Source organism: Ceratotherium simum, chromosome 5 (genome assembly GCF_057802395.1).
Source record: "Ceratotherium simum simum isolate JZ-2026a chromosome 5, ASM5780239v1, whole genome shotgun sequence".
NCBI lineage: Eukaryota > Metazoa > Chordata > Mammalia > Perissodactyla > Rhinocerotidae > Ceratotherium > Ceratotherium simum.
Window position 1 is genome coordinate 36,973,438 of NC_141904.1, and position 22,290 is coordinate 36,995,727.

The 22,290-nt window shown below is 44.3% G+C and overlaps 1 protein-coding gene across 3 annotated transcripts in view; it reads right to left on the reverse strand.

Annotated features, from left to right (window-relative positions):
• Positions 1–306: 306 nt before the first annotated feature.
• Positions 307–22,290, reverse strand: part of GLB1 (galactosidase beta 1) — a 95,176-nt gene continuing 73,192 nt past the window's right edge. For all 3 annotated transcript variants that reach the window (XM_087430677.1, XM_004419466.3, XM_014790182.2), the window contains exons 14-16: positions 21,697–21,828; positions 20,229–20,483; positions 307–892 (exon numbers count right to left, since the gene is read on the reverse strand). In XM_087430677.1, the coding sequence (XP_087286803.1) occupies positions 635–892; positions 20,229–20,483; positions 21,697–21,828 (645 nt within the window). In that variant the 3' untranslated portion in view covers positions 307–634. The remainder of the gene's footprint in view (positions 893–20,228; positions 20,484–21,696; positions 21,829–22,290) is intronic.

A 22,290-nucleotide genomic window follows, 5' to 3' on the forward strand; every position in this document is an offset into this window, starting at 1 on the left:
TGGCTACATAGTATTCTACTGTACAGATGTACCTCACTATGTACACTCTCCAACTGTTGATCATTCAGGTTGTCTGCATAATCATTTTGAGTCCTACTTATGGGCTATATAGCAAATATCATAGAAATTCAAAAGGAAGTCAAATAAGAATCAGAAAAGCAGTAGTCCACTAGATCAAACCACGGCTATTTTCCATTCCTTTGAACTTCAAGTTAGTGAAGTGGCTTATTCAGCCCACTCAAGTCTAGTTATGATTTAAATCAGAACCTATAATTTAATACCTGTTCCACATTAAAAACAGTAACATCATTTGAATACAAATTTTATTTAATAAAGAGACAGCATGATTCTTCCAATGTAAAAATCAGAAACACCTTGCAAGCTTCCACTCCAACTCTGCAGACACGTCAGTTCATTGCTGTGCTACCACCCACCACACATCGACGGTGGCCCCTGACGGTGGCAGGTCGGGCACTGCGAGGCTGCAGGGAAACTCAGGTGAAAACACATGTGCTAAATTTATTTTCCAATTGAACTCTTCAGTGAATGTTGGCATTACAAGGGGGATATGTGAGGTCTGTGCAAGGCTAGAACCCCAAAGGGTTACAGCCTTTAGTTATCTGACATAGTCCAGTCATGAGTCTTGATTCACAGAGACGTGTGGAGGGAGTCGACTGTAGGTCTGAGATGCACTGATAACCGGCCTGTCCATGAACTGCACGCTGCACAGTTCTAGGCCATTGTCACCGCAGGGCGCATGCTCCAGTTCCAGTACTGTGACGGTGTTCGGGGCCGATGTCATCAGGATGTGCTGTGGCACAAACAAGGTCATCTGGGGGCCCTGCGCTGGCCAATAGCGACCGAGGTTAAAGCCATTAATCCACACCTGACCCTGGAGAGAGAGAGAACGAGAAAACCATCAACCCCAGCTGCAGTGACAACCCTGAGGAGTGCGAGACCCTTGATGCACAGGGGCCAGCAGAGGCGGAGGCAGGAAACGCCCCCATCAGGGCGCTCTCCTGCCACAGACAAGGCCTGAGAAGCAGGCCCACGTCGGTCTTGCTTCCAGCATCCCGCTGAGATGACTGGCCAAGCTGGGCAGGGGCTGGGTGGAGAAATAACAAAAAGTTGCTCTAAATACCCATTCCTCCTTCAGGAAAATACACGTTTAGTCCCTCTGCCTGGCGTCAGCAGCCACACACGTCAGTACTGGAGAACACTAGGGCAGTTTCCCCAAGTTTCTGAATTTCGTCTTGGGTCCTGGAGGACCATCTGTCTCCATGTACCAGCCCCTCCCTGACTCCTCTGTACACAGGGGAGAATTGCCAAGCTGCCTCCTCAGGAAGAGGAGCTTTCCTTCTTTGCTCTCCCCTCCGAGAGGGTCTTGACCATGCTGTCTGCGTGCATAGGATGAGCCCAGGCCTGCAGCCTGGGTGCACACAGGTCCTGGGAGCCCTCCCCAAACAATCCCTCAAGAAGGATGTGGGGGTTGGGGGAGGGAGAGACAGGGGCCCACCCAGTTGCGTGTCTATGTTACTGCTGTGTTTTAACAGTTTTCACACCAGCATCAGAGTGAGGGTGGGGACTCCATGCTTGCTTCAAGGAGCAGAGGTGATCCTACAAGCTGCAAAGACACTTTCTGTCAGGAGGAGAAGTTGCTTCCCTACAAAAGTCAGAGTGGAGGACAAACCCCTACAGAACAGGGCCCACGACCGGGTGTGTCTGCACAGCCTTTCTGCATGTGCTAGGATTTGCTCATAGGATAAGACTTAACAGTTGGCTGAATAGATGGAACATTCTATTACCAAGAAAGGGGGGAAGGAGGGCGATCACACACACACACAGACACGAGAGAGAACGTGGAGAGAGAGAGAGAGAAAGAGAAAATACAGGAGAGGAAAGAAGGAAGGAATAAAGGGAGAAGGCGGGGGAGGAAGAAGGAAAGAAATTGCTACCCACAGTGGCTCAAATATACTGGGGCACACCTGGAGGAGGCCCACCATGGCCATGAGTGCAGAGCCCTGATCGCCAGCACGCTCCACGACACAGCTGCTGTCGCTCATCCTACAGCTACTTAGTTGCTTACCTCTGGGTATTTCTCAGCCTCCAGGAGTCCCCTTTATTCCGGCTCCCTCTGAATTTCCTACCTGAGTTCAATTCTCAGTCCTGCCACTTACTGGCTGTCTGATCTTGGGTAGGTCCCAACTCCCACCAGTAACTGGGGACAGCGATGACAGAAGGGAGCAGTGCATGCATGTCTAGGGGTCAGCACAGTGCCTGGCCGTGGGGAAGTGCTCTGTGAATGGTAGTAATCCTCACACTCCTAAAATAAAAAGACCTTGGCATTCACAGGTCTGCAAAAGGAGGCCAGTGATTAAAAAACACCTGTCTGTTGGATTAAGTCATTTAGAAAAAGGATGACAGTTTCACAGTTCTCAGAACTATTTTACTCTTGTTTTTACCACGGGATATGCTATCTCGATCCATCCTAAAAGGTATATACGATGATAGCTTTACCAGGTTTTTATCAGTTTAAAATCTGCTGGTGCCTTGTTTTCGCAGTATTAGAGAACGGCAGCACTTGACTCCTGCGGTTGAGGGGGAAGATGGTGCCAAGGTGGGTGAGTGAGAGGGCTCTGTGAGCAGCACACACACAATGCCTGTGCGACACCGGCTGCACACTGTGTCCCAACCAAGGCCAAGCCAACTCCTGACCAGTGGCAAAGTGTGTAACACTGAGGTTTGGTCCCTTCTCACACCTAAAATTCCATTCGTAAGTATCCAAGAGACTGTCCCTCATATCCCTTGTGCTGAATCAGGCATGTCCACCTGGAAAGCTGGGAACCGTTTCCCTGAATCCCCTTCACCAGAGGGTTCTGGGTTAGAGTTGGCCAAAAGAGAACCTTGCTTGTGATTGGGAAGGTGGAAGGGAAGAAGCGGCCATTGTTCTTGGGGGATTATTTTGGTTGAACACAGGACTGATAGAACCAGGGGCGCCTGTGGGTTCAGCTCACCCTTGGTCTCCTCCGTTCCAGGTCCAGCTGTCTTCCTAAATGCTGCCCTGCTGACCAACAGTGCTGTAGCCTCACAAGGTGACAGTCCCAAAGATCTCCCTGTGAGCTCCCCAAAGCACGACGTGGGTAGAGGGACTTGCTTCTGAGATTCCCCTGGGGTTCCGACTTGACCAGCTGGGGAGGGCTGAGTAGTGTTCCTGCCTTTGATCTCTGACCCCTCTTCCACATTCTGCTTTCCCAGCTCCTCCCACAATTGTGCAAGGTCTAACTCCTGCCAATGCATACTCACAATGGCTCCACTTCCCAGACTACACTGTGACTGATGGATACAACCACAAATTGTCGCTCCTAGTTGCTGACCAAAGTTGATGTTATTTTTCTCCTAATCACTTCCTTAATTCTGGACACTGCATGATCTGTTCTAGGTATTCTTTTCTCCCCCAAATTATCACCTGTGGCCCATTTTGAGCCTTTAGCTCCCATATGAACTCTGCCTCCTGGCTCACCCAAATGACTCTCCAATATGTAATTGTGCCTTGCACATTCTCTCTAACTTTCCCCAAACACAGGATTACATCTTCTTCGGCCTTGGTTAATTCTCCAAACCTATGAATTTCTTCAGGACAAAATTTTCCTCCACTCTCAGCTCCTAACAGAATGGGCATTAAATGAAGTTTACGGTGGTTTGGTTGCCCTTCAAGAGAGAGGAATGAAGAATTTGGAAAGAACAGGTCACATAGGCACATAGCTCTGAGGCAACGCTGTCCAACAGAACTTTCTGCAACGATGGAACGTTCTGCGCTGTACAATAGCCGCTAGCCACATGTGGCTATTGAACACCGGAAATGTGGCTAATGCAAAGGAGGAATCGAATTTTCACTTTTAATTAATTTAAATGTGAATGTAAATAGCCACATGTGGCTAGTGGCTGCTATACTGGACAACACAGTTGACGTTGGTGAAATGTAATTCCGTCATCAGACCACAATCTCTCTGCTTCTCTCCACTCTCACAGCCAGTCTTCTAGATTAAGTTATAATCAATGCTGTCTTAGATTACTGCAGCCTTCTCACAGGTCTCTCGACTTCCTCTTAACTCTAGAACCCAGACTCCACACAGCAGCAAAATGAAAATCAGATGATTTTTATGCGTTCCTGCTTCTAACCTCCCTCCCATGGCCCACAGATCCATATCTTCTTCCTCTCTGCCCTGTCTCCACCACTCTCCCCCTTGCTCACTCGGCTCCCCGCCGGACCTTTCCCCATTACTTTAACACACCAAGCTCATCTCACCTGCACATTAACTATTCCCCAGGCCTGAAAGACTGTTCTCCCAGACCTGAAGCTTTCTGATCACTCAGGTCTCAACTCCATCATCAGAGAGAAGGGTCATGGTCACGCTCTAATACTGGGCCTTCCATTCCAAGTCACTCACTATTCCTTTAATCTCTTCTGTTTCTTCTAGTTATTATCATTGTTTGAAATTCGTATCAATTGTTTGATTACTGGTTTATCAGCTATTTCCAGCATAGACTCTATGAAGGGAAAGGCTTTGTCCATCCTGTTCAAGACGAGATTCTCAGCATTCAGCAGAGTGATAGTCAGTAGATACTAGCAGCCCTCATCAGATAATACTGGTTGATAACTCTGCCTGAGAAAAGATTCACTGAAGAGGTGACACGAAGCCCTACTGAAAGAAGGCTTCGTGTTCCTCTGCCCCCGGCTTAAGAGTTTTAGAGAATACTGTTCACAGGAAGAAAAATGAAATATTTGCATTCCCTTCTTTAATCAAGAATAAAGTGATAAAAAAAAAAAGGTGATTTTTTAAAGTGCTAAAAAAAATCACTTTAAAAGAGTAGAACTTTTAAAATTTCTATTTTTAAAATATATATACATTCTGATTTTTGTTACTCTTCAAAAAGTTACACTGAAATTATTAGTGGAAGGGGGGGCGTGCACATGTTGTAAATGTGATCTAAACGTAGACATACTCTTAATTAATGCAGTGAGCCCCAGTGGGGCCAAGCATTTGTAGAGTGAACCCCAGTGGCTTCTGGGGCTTCCCAGCTGAAATAGTTGCATGACAAAATCTGACTTTCTCTGACCATGGCTTGATCCCTGGTAGACTCCCCACTCTGCTATTATCACCAAAGTGATAATAGTTCCAGTAAATGTTAGGTTCCTGGAAATGCCTGACCTACTTCTTCCTTAATGATACAGATGTGTGTGTCTTGTTTTAAATTCTCTAGATAAATACAATCCTCGCATAAGAAGTTAAAGCAAAAGTTTCAATGCTGTATTAAGTCATAGTTTTAAATTTTTCAAATTTGGTTGGGAGTTCCTTTAAAAACAACAAACTCAGGTGGAATGTTGCCTTTGTCGTACTCTGACAGAGGACATTTAGACATCTGGAGGACTTAAAATGGAAAAGACAAAGGTCCATTTCTAGAAGTTAAAAGGCTCTCACCACAAACAATTCACGAATATTTGTAATGCTAACTTGGGAGAAAGAAAAGAAAAAGAGGATAACAATAATAATAACAATAAAGGTAAAATAGTGAGGGATTTGCTTAGAGATAAGATGTTAAATAGATGTCACTATGGGCCGGCCCCGTGGCTTAGCGGTTAAGTGCGTGCTCTCCGCTGCCGGCGGCCCGGGTTCGGATCCCGGGTGCGCACCGAGGCACCACTCCTCCAGCCATGCTGAGGCCGCATCCCACATACAGCAACTAGAAGGATGTGCAGCTATGACAGACAACTATGTACTGGGGCTTTGGGGGAAAAATAAATAAATAAAATCTTTAAAAAAAAAAAATAAATAGATGTCACTAAAGTGCACAAGAGAAAATTAATTCTCCCCTTCCCTCAGAGCCAAAGGGGTCTACAGCTGATGCAAATCACACTCCTTTGCTTCCTCTTTGGTCTTAGAGTAATAAAGTTAAATAACTTGATGGTTTCTCTGTTTTTTAGGACAGGACAAATAGAATTGAAGCCACGAAAATATAAAATATTAGTATAAAAGATGAATCACTTCCTCCTCTCATTCAATTACTCCTGTTTACACATAATTTTCATAAGTGATAAATAAGTGAAAAACAATAGGATATATTGGCGTATATGAGGAAGCCATTTGGTTTAGAACTAACTCGGCCTGACCTTGTTTTTCCAAAACGGCCTGATGTGGCCTGTTGAACATGCATTGCACATTTGCTTTAAACATTTATGATGTCCCAAAGACAAGAATGATGCCCTTAAAGATAAGGATGTATCTTCCCCCATATTGGAATTCCTTTAAGGATAAACATCTCTTCCTAAAAACTAAGGATTAATTACTGACTTGCTGTGCTCACCGTGTGACCACTGACCTGCTGACCACCAAACTGCTGTGCCAGGTAAGCATCTCGTGACGGTAGTAAAAGAGATATTCCTGTCATATGTGATGTATGCTCTTTGTTCCAAGATGGTGTATAACCACTCTGTACACCCCACTTTGGTGCCCTTCCTTACTTGGGGAAGGAGGGCCCTGAGCTATAGTCCTCAAACCTGGCTCATAATAAACTCACCCCAATTTTGAGTTATAGATTGATTGTGGATTATTTGCATCGACACAAGTTTTATTACTAAATTAATATATATTTGTAGAAAGAAAGAAGTCTGATTATCTCGTTTCCAAGTTCACAGAACCTGTGACTAGAAACAATGAACTAGACGGAAACAGTAGATTTGTAGGGGATAAGAATAACTATAAACCAGGGCAAAAAAGTTTAAAAAGCATATGAAATTCAGAATGAGCCAAAGCAATACTGAGGAAAAAGAACAAAGCTGGAGGCACCATACTCCCTGACTTCAAAATATACTACAAAGTTATAGTAATCAAAACAACATGATACTGGCAGAAAAACAGACACACACAGCAATGGAACAGAACTGAGAGCCCAGAGAAAAACCCACACATTTATGGACAGCAATTTTTGACAAAGGAGCCAAGAACATATAATAAAGAAAGGAAAATCTCTTCAATAAATAGTATTGGGAAAACTGGACAGCCACATGCAAAAAAAATGAAGGTAGACCACTATCTTACACCATACCCAAAAATTAACTCAAAATGGATTAAAGACTTGAATGTAAGTCCTGAAACCATAAAACTCTTAGAAGAAAAGATAGGCAGTACACTCTTTGACATGAGTCTTACCAGTATCTTTTTGAATATCACCTCTCCTCAGGCAAGGGAAACAAAAGAAAAAATAAACAAATGGTATTATATCAAACTTAAAAGCTTCTACATGGCAAAAGAAACCATCAATAAAACAAAAAGACAACCTACCAACTGGGAGAAGATATTTGCAAATCATATATCTAATAAGGGGTTATTATCCAAAATATACAGAGAACTCATACAAGTCAACAACAAAAAAACAAACAACCCGATCAAAAAATGGGCAGAGGATCTGAACATTTTTCCAAAGAAGATACACAGATGGCCAACAGGCACATGAAAAGATGTTCAACATCACTAATTATAAGGGAAATGCAAACCAAAACCACAATGAGATATCACCTCACGCCCATCAGAATGGCTATTACTAAAAAGACAAGAAATAACGAGTGTTGGAGAGGATGTGGAGAAAAGAGAACCTTTGTACACTGCTGGTGGGAATGTAAACTGGTGCAGCCACTATGGAAAACAGTATGGAGATACCTCAAAAAATTAAAAATAGAGGGCTGGCCTGGTGGTGTAGCAGTTAAGTTTGTGTGCTCCACGTCGGCGGCCCGGAGTTCACAAGTTTGGATCCCGGGCACGGACTGACGCACCACCTGTCAAGCCACGCTATGGTGGCGTCTCATCTAAAGTAGAGGAGGATGGGCACGGATGTTAGCCCAGGGCCAATCTTCCTCAGCAAAAAAATAAAAAAGAGGGGGATTGGCAATGGATGTTAGCTCAGGGGTAGTCTTCCATACACACACACACACACACACACACACACAAATTAAAAATAGAAATACCATATGATCCAACTATCCCATTTCTGGCTATTTTTCCAAAGAAGATGAAAACACTAATTCAAAAAGATACCTGCACCCCTATGTTCATTGCAGCATTATTCAGAATAGCCAAGACTTGGAAATAACCTACCTAATTGTCCACCAAGGGACAAATGGATAAAGAAGATGTGGTATATATATACACAATGGAATACTACTCAGCCATAAAAAAAGATGAAATCTTGCCATTTGCAACAATGTGCATGGACCTTGAGGGTATTATGCTAAGCAAAATAAGTCAGATGGAGAAAGCCAAACACTGTATGATTTCACTCATATGGGGAAGATAAAACAACAACAACAACAAACAAACACATAGACATAGAGAACAGAGTGGTGGCTACCAGAGGGGAAGGGGGGTTGGGGGAGGGTGAAAGGGGTAAAGGGGCACATTTGCACGGTGACAGATGGCAACTAGACTTTTGGTGGTGAATGTGATGCAGTCTATATAGAAGTTGAAATATAATGATGTGCACCTGAAATTTATATAATGTTATAAATCAATGTTACCTCAATAAGAAAAATAAATTAAAAAAAATTTCAGAATGAAAGTAGGGTCAGGGCTAAGACCTGTGGCAGATTGCAGAAACGGCCACAATTTTTTGCAGCTTCCCCTATCAAGAAGCAGAATCTGTTTCTCTATCCATTGGATCTGACTGGTCTAGTGACTTGTTTTGGCCAAACAACATGGAAAAAGTGACATGTGAATTCTGACATGGGCCTTAAGAAGCCTCGCATATTTGCACTCTTTCTTTGAACTCTGCCAGTCATCATGTGAACAAGCCTGGGCTAGCTTGCTGGATGATGAGAGAGACATGGTCCAGTGTCCTCTGTCACCTCAGCGGACAGTCAGCCAACACCCAGAGCAGAACGGCATGCCCAGCTGAGACCAGCAGAAGAACCACCCAGTCTGCCAGTACTCAAAATGACAAGCTGAATAAAGGTGGTTGTTTTAAACCACTAAGTTTTGGATGGTTTGTTATATAGCAAAAGCTAAGTGATACACATCAAGCTGCATTAGCATATGACTTTTCAGCAAAGTAAATGATGTTTATAAGCCCAATTTAAAAACAGTAGAGTCCTCCTCTACTAGTCAATTCTTTTACTCATCAGTCACCAAATCCTGTCAGGGCTCCCTCAGCTGTGTTTGTGCCTCTCTCAGGGCTGCTGTAAATGACTAAGTGAGAGGACACGGGAGCACTCAGCACAGTGATGGGCATGCAGTAAGCCTCAATAAATGTGGCTGCTACTATTATTATTTCCCACAGCTGGACCCTTCCCTCCATCCCCACTGCTACATGAGAGTCCCAGCTTCATTTTTTCTCCCCGGACCACTTCTCCTGCAGAAGAGTAGATTTCAGGGGTAATGAGGAGGAAGAGTTCTGTTTGATAAGTATCAAGCCAGAGGGGCCTACAAAACCCCCAATGGCAGGCCCACATGGGCGGTTGGATGTGGTGCTCTGGATCCTCAAAATGCTGAGTTGGAACTGGAAATTTGGGTGTTACCAGCACATCTGTGACGATTACATCCCCTGAAAGTGTAAGAGGAGGACCTGGGAGCAAGTCCTGAGGATGGCAACATAGAAACTGAAAGAGAAGCCTGAGAAAGAACAAAGAGGGGGAAGGAAAACCAGGCGAAATTTGGTCACAGAAGTCAGGAGAAGAGTTTCAAGAGAGGGAGTGGTTACTGTGTCAGACGTTACCTGCCTAGAGGTCAGGTAAGACAAGGCCTGAGAAACACCTGGGGAACATATCACCAAGTATGTGCTGGTGGCCTTGGCCAGAACGGCTTCAGAGGAATGTGGGAGCAGAAGAGCAGTCCTACTCATCGCCTTCCACTCTGGTATTGGTTCTACTGGTTGGATCCTTTCCCTAACAGCTCCAAACCTGGGACAGGAACCTCACCTCTGCATTCCCTTAACAAGCACTGAATATATACCTTTAATTTACATGGTAACCCGCCTCCCGATTTGTACAGACTCATATGGATAGATTCAAGACTGACAGGCCTTCTACAGGATGGCCCTAAAGTCTGGAACATACCAAAAAAAATAAAGCTGCATTCAATACAATGAAATAATGTTATCTATGTTGCCAGACCTTACGGCCACCTCTGTGATGGACAAGAGTAGATGGCTTCTCCCAGATGATTAGTAAGTACTTGAGACTGAACATGTCCAAAACAGAGCTTCTGATCCCCCTACCTGCTCTCCTCGTCTTCCCTACCTCAGAAACTGACAACACTATCCCTCCAGTTGCAGAGGCCCCAAACTCTCGAGGCCTCCTTGGCTCTTCTTCTTCTCAAACACCACACCCAATCCTTCAGCAAATCTTGTCTTTTCTTTTCTATACAAAACTTGCACTTCTCTCCTTCCACCACCCAAGTCCACAATTTCTTAGAGGATTACTGTAATAGCTTCTCATCAGGAATCCCTGCTTCTAGTGTCACCTGCTATATAATTCATTCCCCACTGAGAAGTGTCTTTTTTTTTTTTTGCTGAGGAAGATTGTCCCTGAGCTAACATCTGTGCCAATCTTCCTCTATTTTGTATGTGGGTTGCTGCCACAGCATGGCTGCCCACAAGTGGTATAGGTCTGCGCCCAGGAACTGAACCTGGGGCACTGAAGCAGAGTGAGCTGAACTTAACCACTAGGTCACAGCTGGCCTCGAGAAGTGATCTTTTAAACGTAAATCAGTTATTTTACTCTCTGCTTAACACCCCCCACTGGAGCAAAGAGAAGCCAAATTCTTCATTACCGCCATCGGACTTGACCCTCCCACCACCCACCAGCTCCTCATCTCCCACACTCTTCCCCTTGCTCATGGGATCTTTCTTGCTCTGGGCCTTTGCATTCACTGTTCCCTAGTTCTGGAATGTTCTTCCTCTGGCTCTTTACATGGATGACTCAGTCTCATCCTTCAGGTCTCACTCAATGGTAACCTCCTCCTAGAGGCATCCTTGACCACTCCGTATTTGATAGTTTTAAAATATTATAAATTCTCCACAATTTCTGGCTTCAAAGGGTAGAAACTAATTCCCATCTCAAGAACAGGGACTGGACTTAATGAGTCTCTTTTAAACAACAGAATGTGACAAAAATGATGCTATGTGACTTCCAAGGCTAGGTTATAACATAGGATAGTTTCTGCCTGGCTCTTTCTTTCCTCACTCTAGGGAAAGCTGGCCGTCATGTCATGAGGACACTCAAGTAGCCCGTGGAGAGAATTGTGTGGGGAAGAACTGAGGCCTCCTTGTCAACAGCCAGCACCAATTTGCCAACCATGTGAGTGAGCCACCTCAAAAGTGGAACCTCCAGCCCCAGTCAAGCCTTCAGATGATGCAGCCCTGGCTGACAGCTTGACTGTAACCTCATGGGAGACCCTGACCCAGAATTGCCCATCCCCACCGGTCCCAAATTCCTGACCCAGAGAAATTGTGAGGACAATAAATGTTTATTGCTGCTTTAAGCCACTAAATTTTAGAGTAATTTGTTACATAGTAATAGATAACTAATACACCATATAAGATAGCAACATCTTCACCCCCACATCTTACTTTATGTTGCAACATCACATTTATTTTTTTCCTAATTGTTATCACTATCTGAAATGACAATGTTTAATTATGATGTTTCCCCACCAGCAGTGTCCTTGTCTATCACGTTCACATGCTCAACAGTCAGTCATCATCTGGTACATTCTACATACTGTTGCCATATCCACTCACATCGCTTTGAAGCTTAAAACCTCCCCAGGTTCTACAAAGTTCTCAAGGTAATGTCCAAACTCCTTGGTACATGAGGCCACGAGACCACCTTTCCAACTGCATTTTCTACCACTTCCCTCCTCATTCTTTCTGGGATATTTTCTTTGACGTGAACCAATTTTCCAATTCTCTGGACACCAACGGGGTGTCCAATAATTCTGTTAGATTCTGACACCACCTACCTAGAGCTAGTGTCAGATCCCACAAATTAAAGGGCTCAGTCCTACAAGATTGCCTCCACTTCATATACCAGTTGCAAGTTCTGGGCCACCTGTATTTCTGAGTGACCCCCTTTTCAGGTTCAATAATTTGCTAGAATGCCTCACAGAACTCAGGAAAACATTTTACTTACATTTATGGGTTTATTATAAGGGATACAACTCAGGAATGGCCAGATGGAAGAGATGCACAGGGCAAGGTCTGGGAGGTGAGATGTGGAGCTTCCAGCCCTCTCCAGGTGCACCTCCTAGCACCTAGATGTGTTCACCAACCCAGCAGTCCTCTGAATCTCGTTGTTCAAGACTTTTTATAGAGTTCAATCTCCAGCCCCTATCTCCACTCCGGAAGTTGGGGAGTGGGACTGAATGTTCCAACCCTCTAATCACTTGGTCTCTCTGGTGACCAGGCCTCGGGATAGGACTGGTCACCAGAGAGACCAAGTGATTAGAAGGTTGGAAATTTCAAAAGCAAGACGTAAAAATAATTTTAAAATAAAAGGGATTTTTGTCAGCCCTTTGTTATAAATTCCATTTTCTGATTTTTTTTTTTTACACCTTGAAAGAAGGAACATTTGCCTTTAAAAAATAAAATTGCTTTTAGTCAGTATTCTATTTTGATTCTTAGCTTTTCAAAGCATAATTTAGGTTGAGGAAAAATAGGACATTATCCCACCCCTCTCACCAGAAGGCTCTGTTATGCACCCAAACCTACTGCAAGATACTAAAAAATCTAGGAAGGCTGCAGAGGATATTCATATGAGACTTACCCACACCCATCTGAAGGAGAGATAACAGCACAACTGTCACTGCATTGGCAGAACACGACATTTTAGGTATGGCACATATGACACAGCCGAAGCACTGAAGAACACTGCTTATCTTAGGGAGTTTGTGGTCAGACAAGAGTTCTGTGCAGACAAAACACTGGGGTGTGTCTCTTGGACAAAGCAAAAAATGCCTGATCGCTTCCCACTGAAATCCCGCTTGACTTTCTGGCATTTAACCAGAAAGCCACATCCGACTCAAGTCCAGACTAATCAGAAGTGATTTTTTTTAATCTTATGAATCACCCTTATCAGTGACTTCATTCACTAAATCAAGGTAGTTTCTTTATAGCAAGCGAATAACATAGCCAAGAGGCTGGGGACAAAGGCCTCGACAGGGCCTCCCTGATGGAGGAGGATGAAGGAGACAGAGTCTTAGAAATGGCTGGGGCTTCAGGCGTCATTGAGTGCATCCCCACTCCCACATCTGACAAAGTGCTCATTCTCCCAAAAGTCATAACTCAGCACCCTGTGAGGTAGTGGGATCTGTCTGTTCTGAGTCTGCTGATCATTCAGAACGTCAGGAGCTGGCCTGGGACTATCCTCAGCAGCAGGGACCACTGCTCGCCAGAACGTAACGGAAAGCGTGTATGCTCTATTTTACGTATGATCTATGTCCTCTGACCTTTAGACCTATGCAACCCAGGTCCACAGATCCTGTGGATGGGCCTGTGTGTGTGTGTGTGTGTCTGTAAAGCTTTACTGAGATATAATTCACATACCATACAATTCACTCATTTAAAGTGTACAATTCAGTGGTTTTTAGTATACTACAGAGCTGTGCACTATCACCACAGTCAATTTTAGGACATTTTCATCACTCTGAAAAGGAACCCTGCACCCTTTAGCATTCACTCCCCATTCCCTCCCAACACCCCCCTTTCCCTGCTCTAGACAACCACTAATCTTCCTGTCTCTATAGATTTCCCGATTCTGGGCATTTCATATAAATGGAACCATACAGTATGTGTGGTTTCTGACTGGCTTCTTTCATTTAGCATGTTTTCAAGGTTCACCCACATAGTAACATGTGTCAGTACTTCATTCCTTTTTATTGCCCAATAATATTCTGTTATGTGGATACACCACATTTTGTTTATTCATTCATCAGTTGATGGACATTGGGTTTTTCCACTTTTCGGCAATTTGGGATAACGCTGCTGTGAATATTTGTGTACCAGTTTTTGAGTGGACATACTCAGATCAGATGGGCTTTGGGGGGTCCGATCCCTCTGACACATTGAGATACTGTGTCTATATGTACTTTTCAAGCATGAAGGTGCAGAATATTCATCAGACTGATGGAATAAGAGCCCCTGCCTAGATAATTAGCCCAAGCTCCTCCTTGGTCTCGAGGCCCTGTACAATGCTGCCTGCCTTTTCACCTGAGCCTTCAAGTCAGACAGACCTGGGGCTCAGGGAGCTGTTCCACCACCTACTTCTGTACTCATACAAGTTACTGAGCTGTCTGAGCCTCTATCTGCTCATCAGCAAACTGGAGATAATGATGCAACATCCTACCACATAATGCCTCTTTCGATGATGATAGAGATAGTGTCTCTAAGTGTGGAGCAGAAAGCCTGGGTCAGTAGCTCTTGGGCATGACATCTTTATGACCTGGCCAAGGTGAATCCCCTCTGACCTCCAAAAACATCCCATGCTTTTCCATTTCTGCACCTTTGTTTTTATTATTCTCCCATCTGAAACTCCCTCTCTGGCAAAACTCCCTCTGATTTTGATGAAGGGCCATCCACCCTTCAGGTCTGTTTCAAGCTCCATGTGAGCCACAGCTCTTCTCATAATTCCTGTAACAGATCTGTTCTCTTTCTGCTTTGCATCTCCTGAAAGTTCTTTCTCTTTTTTTTAAATATTTTTTTAAAATTTATTTTATTTTATTTTTTGTGAGGAAGATCAGCCCTGAGCTAACATCCATACTAATCCTCTTCTTTTTGCTGAGGAAGACCAGCTCTGAGCTAACATCTATTGCCAATCCTCCTCCTTTTTTTTTTTTCCCCAAAGCCCCAGTAGATAGTTGTATGTCATAGTTGCACATCCTTCTAGTTGCTGTATGTGGGACGCGGTCTCAGCATGGCTGGAGAAGCGGTGCGTCAGTGCGTGCCCGGGATCCAAACCTGAGCCGCCAGTAGCGGAGTGCGCGCACTTAACCGCTAAGCCAAGGGGCTGGCCCGAAAGTTCTTTCTCTTAAGGCACTAAACTGACACCACTTGGTGAGCAATGATTAGTGTCTGGGTCTTCTCATCTGTCCTGGCCCCGTATCCATAGCACCCAGCAAAGCCCCTCATCACCAGCAGGACTGCCTGAGGGCCCACATGCTTTCCTCCCAGGGGCTCAGCAACATAGCCACTTGTGCACCTGTTCACCCGAAAGCATTTACAGAGCAACCAGGCCCAGGGAGGAGGGCAGGATGGTGAATAAGCTGGGCATTTTTTAAAAATGCCCCTCATGAAGCTTATGACCCAGTGGGTGAAACCAAGGTGCCAACCTAAGTGCAATGAAGCATCACGGTGCTGAGTCCAGGTGGGGCATATAGGGGGCTCAAAAGAGGACGGGGCCAGTTGTTTCCTGGACTAAGGGTCTGGGAAGGTTGCATAGGGGAATTAATGCCAGTCTTGACAGATGAATACACGATGGCCAGGTGGGCAGCGTGAGGGAATGAAAGATCATGAACAAAGGCAATATATGACACAGCAGGACGCCAAAGGGAGAAGGGGGAAGAGAGGAGGGGAGGAAAAGAAGGAGCAAGGGAACAGAACAAGCTTGGTCCAGGGAGGGTTTCACTTTGTTTTTAGGTTCTAGAGCCCCCAGATATCACTTGGCTGCAAAACAGGAGCTGGCAGAGAAGACAGAAAGGCCGACAAAGTGCAGGAGGAGAAAGTATGAGAACAGGATCTTGGCCTGGAGGAAGAAGGTGGGGAGGGGATTCAGAACTTAGACTTCCTCCTAGAAGCCACTGGGCAGGAAGCGAGGGTGGAGGTAGAGAGATAAGTCTGACAGGAAGCAGAGGAACAAAGGAGCTACACCTGATAGCAGCCAAGGAGGGCGAGTCCTCAGCGGATGGTGTGGGGGAAGAGTAAGGTGGCTTGAGGAGAGTGATGGAAGTTAGAAAGGCCAGGTAGGAAAGGTGGATGAGACAGACTGAGGACTGCTGGGCAAGTTGGGGGACTCTGGAGGCTGCAGGCAGTGAGGAGATCATGGCCCTGATGAATGTGCTAGAGAGGCCCTCCAGCAGCGATCAGTTACTGGCAAACCAGCAAAGGCCAATGGTGGACCAACTCAAAATGCAGGATGAAAGAGACAGAGTGGAGAAGCAAGGGGGCCAGGGGACTGATGGCTCTTAAAAAAGGGTAGTGGTGATGTCTAGGCTGGAGAGGGAAGAACTGTGGCCTTAATGGCGGAGAGTTTCAGGTCACCAATAAGACTGAAGAGCAAGCTTGGGACGCAGGAGAGTTTGGGGGATAGAAACATGTGGCCAGAGAGAGGAGAGTAGAGCTTAAAATTCCAGAAGTATGGGGGCCGGCCCAGTGGCATAGTGGTTAAGCTCGTGGGTTCTGCTTCAGCAGCCCAGGGTTCACAGGTTCAGATCCCGGGCGCAGACCTACGCACCGCTCATCAAGCCATGCTGTGTCGGCATCCCATATACAAAATAGAGGAAGACTGGCACAGATGTTAGCTCAGGGCCAATCTTCCTCAGCCAGAAGAGGAAGATTGGCAACAGATGTTAGCTCGTAGCCAATTTCCCTCAGGAAGAAAAAAAAAAATTTCAGAGGTATGTTCACCAAGAAATACCATATGCTGGGCCATAAAACAAATCTCAATAAATTTAAGATCATATAATAATCACCACAATTTAATTCTGGAACATTTCCATCACACCCAAAAGGAAGCCCATATCCATATGCAGTCACACTCCATTCCCACCCTCAGTCCTAGGCAACCATTAATCTACCTTCTGTCTCTATAGATTTGCCTTTTCTGAACATTTCACATAAATGGGATCATACAATATGACTGGCTTCTTTTACTTAGCATAATGTTTTTCAGATTCATCTATGTAGTAGCATGTATCAGTAGTCCATTCCTTTTTACCATGGAATACTATTCCATTGTATGGCTATACCATATTTTATTTATTCATTCATCCATTGATGGACATTTTGAATTATTTCCAGATTTTGGTTATTAGGAATAATGCTGATTGAACATTTGTGTATAAGTCCTTATGTGAACATATGTTTTCATTTCTCTTGTTATATACCTAGCAGTAGAATTGATGAGTCCCATGGTAATTCTATGTTTAACCCTTGAAGAAACTGCCCAACTGTGTTCCAAAGTATTCATACCATTTTACATTCCCACCAGCAATGTAGGAGGGTTCCTGTTTCTCTCTACACCCTTGCCAATATTTGTTATTGTCTATCTTTTATTATTATAGCCATTCTAGTGGGTGTGAAGTGGTATTTCATTGTGTTTTGATTTGCACTTCCCTAATAATTAATGATGTTTGGCATTAAGCATCTTTTCATGTACTTATCAGCCATTTATATATCTTCTTTGGTGAAATGTCTACGGAAATCCTTTGCTCATTTTTTGATTGGGTTGTTTGTTTTCCTATTATTAGGTTGTAAGAATTCTTTATATATTCTAGATACAAGTCTTTTGTTAGATATATGATTTGAAAATATTTTATCCCAGTCTGTGGCTTGGATTTTCATTTTCTTAATAATGTCTTCTGAAGAGAAAACATTTTTAATTTTGATGAAGTCCAATTTATCAATTTTTTTACTTTAAGGATCATGCTTTAGGTGTCAAATCTAAGAAGTCTTTGCCTAACCCAAGGTCATGAAGATTTTTCTCCTTTTTCTAGAAGTTTTATAGAAGAATTAAATTAGAAATCAATGAAAATAAGATATGCTAAAAAAAACCCCCACAAATATATGGAAATTAAACAACTTATTTTAAAATAATCTATGGGTCAAAGAAGAAAGGATAAGGGAAATCAGAAAATACCTCAAACAGAGAATGAAAATATATTTGCATAAACATTTAAAAAGCAAAAAATAAAAAGGGCGTTTATTACACACACGTCATGTGCATCTTTTGCCCTCTTCTCTTACAGCTATTAATATATTTTTTCCTCTTCTCCTTCAGAGTCAAACTTCTCAAAAAGAATGTTTATATTCTTTTTTTTTTAAACTTTTTTTATTTTTATCCCCCAAAGCCCCAGTAGACAGTTGTATGTCATAGGTGCACATCCTTCTAGTTGCCGTATGTGGGAAGCAGCCTCAGCATGGCCAGAGAAGCGGTGCGTCAGGTACGCGCCCGGGATCCGAACCCGGGCCGCCAGTAGTGGAGCGCGCGCACTTAACCGCTAAGCCACGGGGCCGGCCCAAGAATGTTTGTATTCAAGTATCCATATTTACGTTCATGCGTTCACCCTCCTCTCCTCAGTAGAATGCATTTGGCTTGCTTCACTCCACTGGCATAGCACTTACTGAGGGTCCCAGTGACCTCCTTGTTGGTAAATCTGGTAGAAGTGCTTCTGCCTTTATCTTGTCTTCTCGGCAGCATAAATGCTGGTTTTCCTCATACTTCCTTGGTCTCTCCTCCTCACTCTTTCATGTTTGCACCTCTCAAATATCAGCCTTAGGTTCTCTTTTCTTCCTTTCATATCCTCTCTCCTTAGAGGACCTCATCCATCTCACATTTTCAATGACCATCCATACATAAATTATCTCATATGTATATTCCCAGTCCAGATCCTTCCTCTGAATTCCCCACTCATAGATCCAACAGCCCTCCTCCAGTATCTTCTCTAGTACCTTCTTTCAGCTTTTCTCCAAGACCTCTCCAACTCAGTTTGTCCACAGTGAAACTCACGATCTTGCTCTCCCAGCACAAGTCATCTCCTGAAACTTCTTCCAGTAAACGGTACCATCTGCCCAGTTGCAAGCCTAGAACCTAAGAGTCATCCAGGATATGTCCTTCTTTTTAAAACCCCATATCCAATCCATCATTACACCTTATTGATTTAACTTCAAACATCTCTCAAATAGTTAATGTCATCTCCATCTTGGCTACCACTATTCTAGTCTCTCAATGACACTATTGTCTAGCCTCCTAGATAGTTTCCCTGAATCCACATGTACCCTCACCCAACTCATTCTGCACACTGGTGTCGGAGAGGCTTGTCACATCACAATCACATCAAATCACTCTCCTACTTCAATGGCTCTCAACACAAAGACAAAACTTTAATGTGGTCTATAAGGCCTATCCCAGTCTGGTCTCTACCCACTTTCTAGCCTCTTGTCTAAGCCACATTCCCTTTTCTCTGTGTTCCATACATTTGGGTCCTTTATCAGTTCTTCACACTTGCCATTTTCCCTTAACCACATGACCTTTGCACATGCTATCTCCTCTGCCTGGAACATGTTTTCCTTCCCATTTTGCTGTTTATTCCTTCTCATCCTTCACATCTCTGTCAAGCATCACCTCCACAGGGAAGGCTTCCCTGACCTCCCTGACAAGGTCAAATGCCCCAATTATCAACCCTCATATCTCTTTTTAGCACCCATTGCAGCTGCAGTTTTATCATTTAATTTGGGTGATTCTATGATTTAGGTCTGCCTCTCCAACTAGACTTTAAGTTTCATGAGGGCAAGGACCATATCTGGTTTTATTTGTTATTGTATCCTTAGTGCCTGGCACCAAGCTTGGGCACGTAGTAGCCACTGAAAAATATTTGTTGAATTAATAACTGAGTCATGGTAAGGTCATCTAGGATGAAAATAGGACTTGAAGTGGAGAAGATAATGGTGAAGGAAGACATGCTAATGTCTTCAAAAAATAAAGAGGAATGACTAGGAAGAGCTGAGGATCATACAGACAATGGTGGATGCCCCAGGGCACAGGGCTGTGTGAAAGTGGGGGTGTTATAGGAGTACAGGGTTAGGCATGGACAAAAGAAAAGCAGGCTCTCCCAGAGATGCACCCCTTTGCCTGGACCAGATTTTCTTCAGGATAAAGAGGAAGTGCCCCTCATAATCAGTCTTCAAAGGGGCCACGATTTTTCTTAGAGGAAGCAGGAAAGCCATCATTCAGTAAAGGAAGTTATCAGTCAATGAAAATGGGGCAGATGGTACACCTTCCAGCTGGTCATTGAATCCCCAAAGATCTGCCATGGTCCCACTCCTGAGGAATGGGTAAACTAACACAGAGAACCCTTCACTCCCAAACTGTCACAAAACATCTAGTTAGCAATTCTTTTTGATTCTTGATCAGACACTGAAAACCAGGTGTTTGAGACCTGAATTCAAACACTTTCCATGAAAACACATACCTTGGTCCATCCAGGAAAATGGATAAAGGTGTCCTGGGGCAAGTCTGGGATCCCACTAGGAATGGAGAAGTTCCCGACATAAAAGGCTGGGAGTGAGTAGTTAGATGAGCTGCGGGCACAGGCTTTATCACGGCAGCCACTGTCATGGCCATCCCAGCCCCCCAGGTGGCTGCGCACCGCATCCTCCATGTCCAGTGGGAAGATCATCCAGTTTGTGAGGATTTTGGAACCAAGGGTCAGGTTAGAAATAAGACCCTGCAAAGGAGAAACAAAGCAATGAGCTGGGGTTGGGGGCAGGGGAGGAAAGGCTTCAGGCGTCTTTGCATTCCAGCCCTGATTCCTGGGAAAAGCAAATTGGGATAAGAAACACCAACAGTAGGGCCGGCCCCGTGGCTTAGCGGTTAAGTGCTCGTGCTTCGATACTGGCGGCCCGGGTTCGGATCCCAGGCGCGCACTGACACATTGCTTGTCGGGCCATGCTGAGGTGGTGTCCCACATACAGCAACTAGAAGGATGTGCGACTATGACATACAACTATCTACTGGGGCTTTGGGAAGAAAAAGTGGGAAAAAAAGGAAGAGGATTGGCAATAGATGTTACCTCAGGGCCGGTCTTCCTCAGCAAAAAGAGGAGGATTGGCATGGATGCTAGCTCAGGGCTGATCTTGCTCACAAAAAAAAAAAAAAAAGAATCAGGAAATAGCCCCAGACATCTGTCCTGTCCTAGATGGGGTGGTGCCATAATTTCTTTGGTACAGGCCTTCTCTCCTCCAGCAGATGGTGAGCTACTCGTGGGGCAGCCTGTATCTCAACATCTTTGCATCCCCAAAGTTCCTCATGGAGCATCTCGCATAGAGTATGAGCTTAACAAATGTTTGTTGAATAATGCTCTACACAAATGTGTTAGGAAAACATATTTGGAATTAGACATCTGGGCACAGAGTAACCAATAGAGGTGAGACCCAGTGCACCAAGGGAACAGGCTTTCTACAATCCAACAGGCTTTCTACAATCCAAGAGTTTGTCACGGATCGTCCACACCCAGAAAAGGGAGCAGACGAAACGATAAGCTAGCTTTGTGGGCAAGGGAGTGCCTTTCGTGAGCTAGGTGGGCTTTTTAAGCAAAGGAAAAGCCCAGCAGTGTGACTTCCTCCTTCTGTTTCTTTCTACAGGATAACCGAACTCAACACAAGGTAAGTGTTCTGTCTCGACTTTCTCATCACCTGCAGAGGAATGCAAGTCTTCAAAATAACCCAAGTTCTAGGTTGCAAAACAAATCAGGGTAGGTTCACTCATGAAACTTGGCAAAGTTTTCGTGCTTTTAAGAATTGTTTCTATGTTAACAGGGCTGAAGGGAAAGAATGTATGTGTGAGAGTTTTAAAATGGATTTACAAAGACTTCCTTGGATAGCTTAGGTACAGTACTGTCAATCTTTGAATCTCAGTCCTGACAGTGTGGCTGGTCCTACCTTAAAATCATTGATATATCTGCCATAGTTTATGCGCCCCATGTTCTCCACCAGCAGGTCCAGAGTGGCTCCAGCTTTCCCTGTTATGTTCAGAGTGATCACAGTATTTCGCTCAAGGATTCCCTGGGGGACCTGTGGGTTCAATGCCAAACAAGAATTAACCAGGGTGAGAAGATCAGCAGAGAGGCAGCTCGCTAGCTAATTCCGCACTTGTTTTCCTGCCGTAAAGTGTCACCAAACTTGGGAGAGAATGCTTTGATGGCCCCTTTGCCCAAGTCACCAGTCAGGTGGTGAAGTTCCTCCAATCAATGCTTTCTAAACAGGAAAATCGCCAGACACAGCTCAGAGCAAGGAAAGGTCTAGGCTGGTTTCCTTTGCTCTGGAATGTTTTGCTGTGCATCTATTTTTAATAGGAAAGGAATGGAGGCAAAAAATTCCAGGGGAGGATTCCCATTACAGGAACCGCTACGTGTTCTCCCAGCACAAAAGGCAGTCATAAAAAGTAGTTTAAAAACAACATGGAGAGACAAGACAAAATCAGATAAAGGAGATAAAATCAGAGAGTTAGGTGGAGTAGTCTCACCTCAAAATACC